General features: G+C 33.2%; 1 protein-coding gene across 4 annotated transcripts in view; it reads left to right on the top strand.

Annotated features, from left to right (window-relative positions):
• Positions 1 to 10,983, top strand: part of GNAT3 (G protein subunit alpha transducin 3) — a 90,475-nt gene that overhangs the window by 33,727 nt on the left and 45,765 nt on the right. For 2 of the 4 annotated variants that reach the window (XM_023736032.1, XM_023736034.1), the window contains exon 3: positions 2,126 to 2,145. The exons of the other annotated variants lie outside the window; for them this stretch is intronic. In XM_023736032.1, coding sequence (XP_023591800.1) covers positions 2,126 to 2,145 — 20 coding nt within the window. The remainder of the gene's footprint in view (positions 1 to 2,125; positions 2,146 to 10,983) is intronic. 4 annotated transcript variants of the gene reach the window in all.

Genomic DNA, 10,983 nt, shown 5'->3' with positions numbered 1-10,983 from the left:
TAACTGTTAAATGAGAAACTATTTTGTTCTGTAAGCCTTCATGTAAAGTGAGAATAGCAGCACAATTGGAAGAGTGTAGTCTATGTCACTGAAGTGTGCATGTAGATATTTTTGAAATGGTGTATCTTTGGCAATGTATATTTTCACCAAAAAAAAAAAAAAGAAAGGTCAAGAAGTTAGAGGGTTGACATGTTGTGGGGTTGTTAACCAATGTCATAAACCAATATGTGTACTACTGTTTCATGAGAAACTATTTGTTCTGTAAGCCTTCACCTGAAGTACAATAAAATAAATTAATTTAAAAAAAAGATATGGAAACAAAATAAAGGATAATACAGATAGCAGTCTGTGTTGACAATATTCACCATATTGAAGTCATTCATGGAAGCCAGCCATGGGTAACATCCACAGTGGAATCCAGCTCTATGAGTATAGAAGTTCAGGTAATGCTGGCAAGAGACATCTCCAAAAAAGTAGGTTGAAATCTCAGTATTTAGAGCAGGTGGCAAATAACAGCATCACCTCAAGCTATATGTTATGGAATTATAAATGTAAAATAGTGATTAGTCAAACTTTTTAAAGGATAATGTCCCCTTCTGCAGATTCCACAGAAACCCAGGCCAAAAATAGCAAGAGGAAACCTATTCACATCCTCCAGGCTTGTGGTAGTTCAGTGACTTTTAGAGATGAGGGCTTACTCTCTGTAATTGACTCTAAGCCCATTTTCTTTCTTGCGTAGGCCAACGCCAAAAAAACTTATTTTCTTTCGTTCAATTGTTTTGTTGCAAGCAAAAAAAAAAAGTTCTAAAAAGTCATTCTCAATTGATTGTTCTAAACAACCACAGTGCTCCAACACAACCTCTCTTGCTTTCTGTGTATGTGCATGGGCATGGGCACGCATGTTTCTGTGTGCGTACACACAGCAGTCTGTCTCTCTTAGCAGGCCAGTATGTAGAACTCTAACATGATGTTGGTGTTTCTTGCATAGCTTTATGATTCTTGTTTTATAGAACTAACAAAAATCATGACCGTATTTTTCTCTCAATTAGAAGCTTCTAAATTTAGTTTCCTTTTTCTTTGTCATCTTCCATCAGTTTTCCCTCACTGTGGAGCAAGGTTCAACAATAGAAAGGTAGTGTGCTAGTATTATTTTTAAGACTGAGAAAAAGTGTAAGTATTGGACTAACAGTTGCAATTATACGTATTGACATTATTTCAGACAAAAATTGAGCTTTTCATTGCTTGTTCAATCCACTCTAAAATTTCCAATGTGCTGAAATAGACCAGCCATGACAATGAATCTTGGAAAGAAAGCCTAAGCATACTGTCCACCTCAGCAGAGCAAAAGAAAGAAAAGTGTTCCAGGTCTCTATCAATTTATCAGAAAAAAATCATTTACTGACTATTTCCTATGACTAGCACTGTGCCAAATACGGTGGAGGACACACAAAATAGTATGGTATTGTTCTCGCTCTAGTGGAATTTACTATTTTGATTTTCTTTTTTTTTTCTTAAGTCCAGAAAGCTATATCCCTAAGTGAAGCAACATGGACTAACAGCAGTATTAACAACCCCAGCTCATTAGTCATGCTGTGCCCCAGCCCCCCAGGGAAGAGGACTGAGAAAGTAGTCTTTCTCTTCTCCCCAACTCTCGCCTGCCTCCCTCCACTAAGCACAGACACATCATGAATTTTATGTCAAGAAGATTTTAGTCACTAAAGAAAAACAATAACATAATCTCATAAAGTTGAGCACTTAACATTCTGGGTTACACAGATGAGTAGAAGTTTATAATTTGTACACATAGCAGAAACTGTATACTTCTACTCCCCAAAGAGTTGGTTAGTTTTAGTCAGTGACCCACGTAGCAACCCTTAGTAAAATGCATACCCTTCCAAAGCCAGTGTACTTTGCCACCCAAAAGCTATAAGGTACATTTGCTTGAATTATATTTGCAAATTATAATATTTGCAAATTATATTCAGTGTCCTATTGGTCCAGGGTTGCTATAGAGCACACAAGAATCTTGAATTTTCAGTGGACTATGTATGTTTGATTTCTATATGAAAGCAATAGCCAAAACGAGATTTATTTTAATGTTTGTACTCTTTTATGTTGCTTTCAGGGTCGACTCTGTGTTCATGGGTGAGTATAATTAAACTAGGCAGTAAAAAGTTCATACCTTTGTGACAGACCCTTTGCATTGTAAAAGCAATACTACACAATTTGCATAAATCCTTGCATACCCACCTTTGTCATCCTCATACTATCATAACATGGCTTTGGAGAGATGGAATCCAGAAAGGTTTGACTGTGCTTATGTATCTGCAGCCTAATATTTTTATGTGAAAAAGTAAACAAAGCAGGAATATGTAGTTAAACTGGAAGCCTATTTCCCTGCTATATGAATATACAAAAACCCACCTGTTCAAACTTCATACATGATCCCACAAGAAGTACAGCACTGACGGAATGATGGACTGAGTCTGTATTCTAGCATTTTCTGGTTGAACAGATTCACAAATCCCAAAGTGAACACTGAAGGATTTGCCTGCTGCCATAAGTAAACAACTCTGTTTATAAGGAAAATATTGACTGAATAACAATTAAGTGTTTTATGCTTCACACAAATTTAAAAAACAACAACAAAATCTTTGCCCTCAAGCCTGTAGATCTTCAAGAAGTACATGATCTTTAATGGGGTATCTAAAAGGTATAGAACATATTTAGAGGTATTTACTATTCTTACTCTTTAGGAAGAACCAAATTACCCACTGTTTCAAAGAACATTGCTTTTTATTCCCTTGGTGCCAAATCAATAAAAGTCCTTCCAGCATGGCAGCTGTTGCTTAATGGCCCCAAAGAGCTAATGCACTGCTTAAATTGAACACAATTCAGGGTCTACACCAAGTGGGCCCTCAATTAATGTTGATAGATTGACTTTCTCACAGGCAATAAAAGCACAGTTTATAGAGATGGATCCTATGAGACTAAAGCATTATATGCTGAATTCTATGTTTGCAGCATAAAACAATAAAATATAAGAGCTATACTTACTTGCTTTCACTTTAAAGAAAAAAAAAAGGTGATTACAGTTAAATGACAGATACTAAGAGATTCCCAATAACTTTAAGTCATAATCTAAGTATATGGAAACTATAAGCGTTGGATAATTTAACATAAATATTCTGATTGTGATACAGAAGCAATTTTAAGGAATTTGAAAACAAACAACTGAAGATAAGATGCAAACATTTTTTATTAGTAACAACTTTTAATCACAGTAATAAAGATTGTTTATCAGTAAGAAACACTCCATTTGAATTGTTCTCTGCACATCATCTAATAGATTTTGCAACCATCTATATCATTTTTTGCTATTCTTTAAGGGAGATAAGCGAGTTTTCTAAGATGTGACAAAAGTGGCCATTTAATTTGAAAGCATAATGAATTTCCTCTTTAGCTTCCATTACAGGGTTGTATGGTTTTACCTTCAATCAGGTGACAGATCAGAAAACATCTGCTTAGTCAAAGTAGAATCTTAGATGGTGAGGGAATGGGCTGTTGGGTACTTCAGCAGAGCACTACTCTTGCATCCTATATCCAGACCAGAGCTGTGCTTCACATTTGAAAAAAGTTTGAGCGAATAAACTAACAAAGGTCTGATATCACAAGATGGGGAGTGGAATTAGTTCAGAGAGCAAGGAGTCGGCCAAAAGATCAAAAGAACTGGAGAAAAAGCTTCAGCAAGATGCTGAGAGAGATGCAAGAACTGTAAAGTTGCTATTATTAGGTAATATTTTTCCCCTTTTCTTTCAAAAAACTGATTTTCTATTCACTTTTCTCAAAATTTAATTTCAAGTGATATTACCATACAGGAAATTTATTAGGAATATGTGTTTAGAAACTTAAATAGACTTTACATGCATTCAGTAAGTATTTAATAATAGGATTTTCCTGTTTAATATGTTATTACATGTGTTTTTGTTAAGCAGATGGACAAATATTTATTTGATGATTCCACTTCCCTATGTCAATAAGATTAATTATCATTAAATTAAAACTCATACATATTTATTATTTTATCGTTCCCTAATTATTTCCTGGATGTCAGCTTTTTAATACTAAAAACAATCCTTCAATTAACAAGTTTTAAAGATAAATGTTGTCTTGTTTGAGCAGAAACATGTTGTTTGACATCACATTTAGAATGTTATTTATTTACTTGTGCTGTTAAAATCAACTAGACTCAATTTATTTAAGGAGTAATGATAAGATAGTCTCAGTTATATTAATTATGTTATTCTGGCTCCTAAATGTTGCCAAGGATCTTGTCTGTACACTTCAATTCATTTATAGCATTTGAGGACATTTATAGAATTCATTCGGGACAAGAATTGTGTCTTTTCTATCTTTTCATTCCCTCAGATCTCAGCATGATGTTTACCAAAACTGTAATTATGTTCAATGAATTTAAAGAATGAAATAATCTACATGCCACCTATTGTTCTGAACAAAAATTACATATAGTGGTAATTGAAAACAGAAATATATTTTGAAATAAAAATAAAGACTCATACAAAGAATACCAAACAAGAGTGTTAATTAAGTTAGCCAAGTATTCTCTCCCTGCTCTTAGTGATAAACAAAAGGGCTTTGATTTATTCCAGAACTGTGAAACTTTCACACAAAAAAGTCGTCTGATTTTTTAGCGTTCTTTTACCGTGCCTAATTTGCTCCCATTGGCAAGAGCATCTCACAAGCAAACGGTGAGATTTCCAGCATTTGCTTTTAAAAGGAAAGGATATATTCTCTCCCTTTGTGCATGAGTTCTGTGGCTACCCGTATGAACCACAGCCCTTGCAAGTACCCACTTAGAGGTTAGTGACTTAGTGAAATGTTGATGTAAGCTCTCATGCAATCAGTAAATATACTTTTCCTAACACTCCAGAGTATTCACTGAAGTTTTGATCAAGAGTGGAAGTCATGTGGGCATAGAAAAAGGAAATAAAAGGTGGGTAGGGAAGCCAAGCATTCCTATAAATGCTTTTTATGTTCTTGTACTAAGAACAATGGCATAAGGGTGTTGATAAAATATATTTTAGCCCTGTGTTTAAATAACATTCCAAAATAATAAGTACATGTTTTCAAAATGCCAATTATTTTTAGATTAAAATGGTGGATTCGAAGGAAAAAAAGAATAACTTTTTGGACTAGAGCTATAAAAGAATCATTATTGGAGCAATCACATCCTTTACTTTCCCAAGACAACCATGATTTCATGTGTCAGTCCCATCATTACTATACAATATGCTTGTATTTATTTAGCTCCAACAGTATGGGCAATCTCTCAGTCACCTCTTTATTTATACAAAATTAATTAAATTGTCTTAATTTTTTCCTATTTCAATTATATTCTAAACACTTACCTGACTAGATTTTCCCTTGTGAACTCTATTTGTGTTCTACGTATCATGGTTCAGTTGTCAAGCTGGAAACAACAAAGTCTTTCAACAACTCTGCTTTGGTTCTCATTTTTGAATTTCACTAAAATTTTCTACACTTTAATTTTTTATATTCATTTTGACGTCTTTAAGATATTATAAAAGTGTGCAATAGAACAAAACTAAATCTTCCCACTCTCCCACCCTTAAAGCCTCCTCCACCAGTGAGACCTATCTAATGTGTCCCATCATTGAAACAATGATTCCCATGTCATCAGTGTACTTTGAACCACAGGTTTCAAGTTGATCAATGAGTACATGTCATGTAGGATTAACCAATTTAAAGTTAATAGTGACCAGATCCTGAGTCTAACCCTGCTTTTGCAAAAATTAGAAATCTCAAAATAACTATTAACAGAATTAATTATTATGTTGATCTTCTTCTTATTATCTGGTGAAGTCCTAGGCGCTTAAACACAAAACACCAAATTTTCAAATGTAGGGTGTACTATAAAATATACACACCATTTAATATTATTGGACACAAGATTTCACTGAATCTGAAAGACTTTCAGAAAGCTACTTTACAATTAAAGGATTACCTTGCAGACAGATTTTTTTTAATGTCTTTCCGACCTTGAGTAAAATTACAGAACAGATGCTAAATTAGTTTTCTTAGCAAAGTAGCCTTCTAGGAAATACCAGAAATGACTCATATATTCCTGGTGTGTTTGATAACTGCTATTAAGACAAACATGTCATGTGCTTTAAAAAAAAATGAGCCTATAAACACGCCACAGAAAAGAGTGTATTTTAATAAGAAAAATGAATTTTAATGAATAAGTTGTTCTGTTTTGTAGACTTCCTAAGGTAGTTTTTCAAGTTATTATTTATAAATAATGTTTGACTGAACTTTTATAGTCAAACACTATTTATAAATAAACATTATCTATGAATAAACTTTATAAAGAAACTAAACGTTCTTTAGTCAAACATGATATTCACAAATCTGTGATAAATTGAATGTCAATAAATGTATACAAGTTTTCTTCCTTTTGCCATTCTTTCTTGTATAACTGACAGCAGAGAGATCATAAGACTTGGGATAAATTAAAGTTCTTATTTGGCACTATGGTTTTTTTTGTTTATTTCTTTTTTTTAATAGGTCTTTCTTTTTATCTTAAAAATGTATCTCTGGGTGGGAGTGGGAAAGGCTGCTGGAAGCTGGAGGTGTTTCTTAGTCATTGGCTAAATTTTAAGTTCATCAAGTGTAAGAAATTCTATTTTAAAATTTCATGACGCCAGTATAGTCAATGCTTGTCCCTGGATGTGATCAGAAAACAGGTTACCTGAAATAATTACATCAGGATTAACTGATAAATCTCTTTCTGATTACCAATGATAAGAGAAGAATCTGTGAACATATAGGATATACTCCTGAATAATGCTCCCAATTATTTGCTTTATTTACCCGAATTTATAACCATTATTTCCTTTATCCAATAAGAACATATTTTCATTTTATGTTTGTAAAGATATTGGCTATTCATCAATCTCGTGTATGCATAAATAACTTTTATGCAAACATTTACATGGTTTCTCAATTTTTCAGTTAAGTAGAAGTCATTAGGTAGAAAAAGTTTATTTAGAGAGTTTCAAATGTTCTCCAAAGTGTAATGAACTATTTGCACTACAATAATGTGAAAGTTCCAGAGGCAACTTCAAATATTTACAACATTGGATTTACTTATAAAGTATGGTAGATGGTAGCACCAAATATCTTCCTCTAACAACCGTTTTCTTTCCAACAGGCAAAAAGCACTTAGACAAATGTTTTGTGTATATTTGGTTGTTTGTTTGAGATTAATTTATCCCAATTAATTAGTACACTGTTAAGCACAGACTCACAAGTCACTCACATAAAAGACGTGAGGCATTCATTAAAGCATTCCATACTTAGTTAGATTATGATTTTGTTAATGAGATTAAAGAGAATGGTGCTTATAAATTGCATTTCATTAGAACATTTCTAATAATATCACAGAACATTTTCATATTCATTTTTTTCCTTCAAACTCTGAAATATTGATTCAAGGGCTACACTGAAGGTTTACAAGCATTTACATAAGTACCATGAGCAGTTAACATAAATTATTTACCCTTCCATATTGTTGGGAAGGAAGGAGGGTAATGAAACATATGATAGTGTAAGAACTCCATAATATGTTTTATATAAGATAAAAATATGACTTCAGTTAAGTTTTTAGACAAAAATTCAGAATTCCACCTCATTTAATTTTCCTCCGTATAAACCCATTGCCATCAAGTCCATTCCCACTCAAAGCAACCCTACAGGCAGAGTAGAACTGCCCCAGAGGGTTTCCAAGGAGCGGCTGGTGGATTTGAACTGCCAAACTTTTGGTTAGCAGCTGAGCTCTTAACCACTACGCCACCAGGGCTCCCTTTTCCTCCACATACTTATGTTCAAACATATTAATGTACAATTTGAACTTAAAGAAGTAGAATTCAAGGTGAAATTGAGGTTGAAACTCCATCAAGATATAAAAATATCCATTCTCTTTATCATATCCTGATGCTAATAAGGTAGAAATCATGAGTTTACTTCCTGCCTTAATATTTTATATTCCAATAGAAAATAATTAGTATTTAGAATTGTTATTCCTTTAAGATATCTTGAAGTTTCCTTCTCTGAGCAGTATTTTATATTCTGTCATCTCTATACCTTTCTCATACTTAAAGAAATAGTTCTTCAATTTCATATACCTCCCTCCAATCAAGTCAGCCATTTCAACTGTTCCTCCCCAAATTCTGGAATATCCTGCCCCCTAATCTACTTTAATCAACATTTAAACCTGGGTAATCCCTGGAAGTTCTCCCTTCACCAGTGTTCTAATACACTGTTCCCTACTGACTTCCTTCAAAGTAATGCTATTTAACATCTAAGCGCTGTCTAACCCTGAGCCCAGTCTATATAAAATATGTATACATGTGTATGTATATAGGTATATATATGAAAGAGAAAGTAAATATGACAGAATAGTAATCATTGTCAAATATAATACAGGGTTTTATGTACTATTTTTTTTCAAACTTATGTAGGTTTTTCAAAATTATCAAAATAAAAAGTATAGGACAAATAAGAACACACAGGATTAATATTTACTCTGTGACCAAAAAAAATGTACCAATTTATCTGTCAACTGTTTCAGAGTGATAAAGAAGGAATGGCATAGATGAAATTTTAGAACTTGAAGATATTTATATACTATATAATCAAACACAGTCATTTTAAATATTTTCCACTGAGAATTAAATATTTTGGCCAGGAGCACAGGAAAGTAAGCATCACAGGTAAGTACTGAAACTAGGCCTTCTGACATGTCACTCCATATTAGACACTGAGCTACACTACTGTGTGAATTCTCCTGCAAGGAACATTGGTTTTACAAAATATACAGATGTTTTCAAGTGAATGACTCTCATACCATCCTCTGTCCAAATTATGAATGAGTCATATTTGGTGAAAATATTTTCACCATCAATACTGAGATGCTATTGCCAAACTCTATTTCAAAACTTAATTTGATAGTCTTTGGAGAATGTAGTTAATAACTAACATGTGTCTTAGATATTTTTCCACTATCAGATAGGTGTTGTGTTTTAGCCAATTTATGATTAATTTATTACCCCAATGCAGACATTTGAATTAAAGTGAAAAGTATGTACTTCACCTGTCAAAGGTAAGTGAAGCAACACTGCTATGCTGAAAAATATGTTCAAAAGTCAAAGTCACAGTTTCTCAGCTCAGAAGGTCCACACACTGTGGCATGAATGAAAGCAGGATAAATGTTCTAGGTAGTACAATGATTTTTTTTTAAAACAAGCTCTGAAGCTACTAGTGCTTTTTTGCACACACTTGCTCAAGATCACTAAGTCATATACTTCATAGCTGTGAAGTTAGAATTTGGTGTGAAAAAAAGTGTAAGAAATTATTTGTTAACAATTGGAAAACGTCTACAAAAAACAAAGATTTTAGGTTGAGTACAGTTGTTGCATAACTACTTTAAATAAAAATAACCCAGCACTTTCAACTGCTTCTCAAGACACTTCTTAAAGGCAATCCAACAACCTCATCAGCAGAAAAGTGGATACTTTTCCTCCCATTTGTTATTCAAATGGTAACAATATTAGCTCAAGTGCTCTGAGAGGTTAGTGTACAACTATACAGTAGGTAAACCAACTTAGAAGTATCAGACTGCATTATGAGAAAGCTGTATCATGACAGATATGATACAATTTCTTGGAATGTTTTTAGATTAAAATCCAAAATTCATTTTTCCATTCTGAAGAGACTTTTATTACTAATCTTTTCATTCAACAAATGTCATATAACACCTACAATGTGTCATGCTCTTTCATCTAAATGCACTTTAAGATTTCATGTTTCACCTTTTCATAACTGTGTTCCTTTCTCTCTGGGCTATTCAAGAAAAGAAAAGAGTTTCTTTGGGTTCTCTTCTTCTGGAGAGGCCCAGAAGACAAGGACCTGGACCTATTCTTTTTAAGAAGTAATAGAGATATTGAATGTATTATTATAGTTTTCAGTTAAATATAGATGTTCTATTTCTTTCCTTTTCAAATGGGTTTGGGCATTCTTTACAGTTTCTTGTCAGATTATCAAGCTTCTCTTTCATTTCTTTAAAAATATCTTATATTCTTTGTTTAAAAATTTCAATATCTAAAGACTTCATGGATCTATTTCTGCTGTCTATGTTGTCTCTGTTGGTTCTTGTTCATGCTGCATTGTGTCCTTGTATTTTCTGGTATAATTTTTGACCATGATTTATTCATTTTAACTGAAACTTTATCGGTGGGAATTTATTAAAGCCTGAGATAGAAAACTGAAAAGTGTCTTAGAAATTAAGAGGAAAAATCATGATTACCTTAGGAGATTCAACATTTTTAAAAAGATAAGCTTCTCTATCCAGTCCTGATAAAAACTCTTATCAAACTATGAATAAAAGTGAATTCCCTTAACCTGAAGAACAGTACCTACAAAAACTAACTGTAATTGCCATACTTAATGGTGAATATTTAGCTTTGTTGACTATACATAGTGAATAAGGACTAACGGTGTTTCATGTTTTCCAGTTAGCAGAGCAGACTCTAGTGTCTGGTACAATTTAATGCTCTTGACCTTCCACTTTTCAATCCTCTTATCGAGGTTTTGGATGAAGGTGAATAAAGCATGCCTTTCAAATGAGTAAGATTTAGAGTTTGATGGGACATGGTGACAGATAACAAAGTCAAAATTCCAAGTGATCTCAACCAGCAGAAATGCTTGGATCAAATTATAAAAATGGATTTGGACAGAGATGTATTTAGGTTTTAAATTAATTATAGTCATAAGGTATGTGGCAGAATCTAATTGGTAACAATTGATGTAAAAAAATAGGAAAAACCACAGCTACTGAGGCCTCCACCAGACTGAGTCCAGTACAGCTAGATGGTGCCTGGC

The sequence above is a fragment of the Trichechus manatus genome, unplaced genomic scaffold (assembly GCF_000243295.1).
Source record: "Trichechus manatus latirostris isolate Lorelei unplaced genomic scaffold, TriManLat1.0 scaffold00085, whole genome shotgun sequence".
NCBI lineage: Eukaryota > Metazoa > Chordata > Mammalia > Sirenia > Trichechidae > Trichechus > Trichechus manatus.
This window is presented reverse-complemented; position numbering and strand designations above follow the sequence as displayed.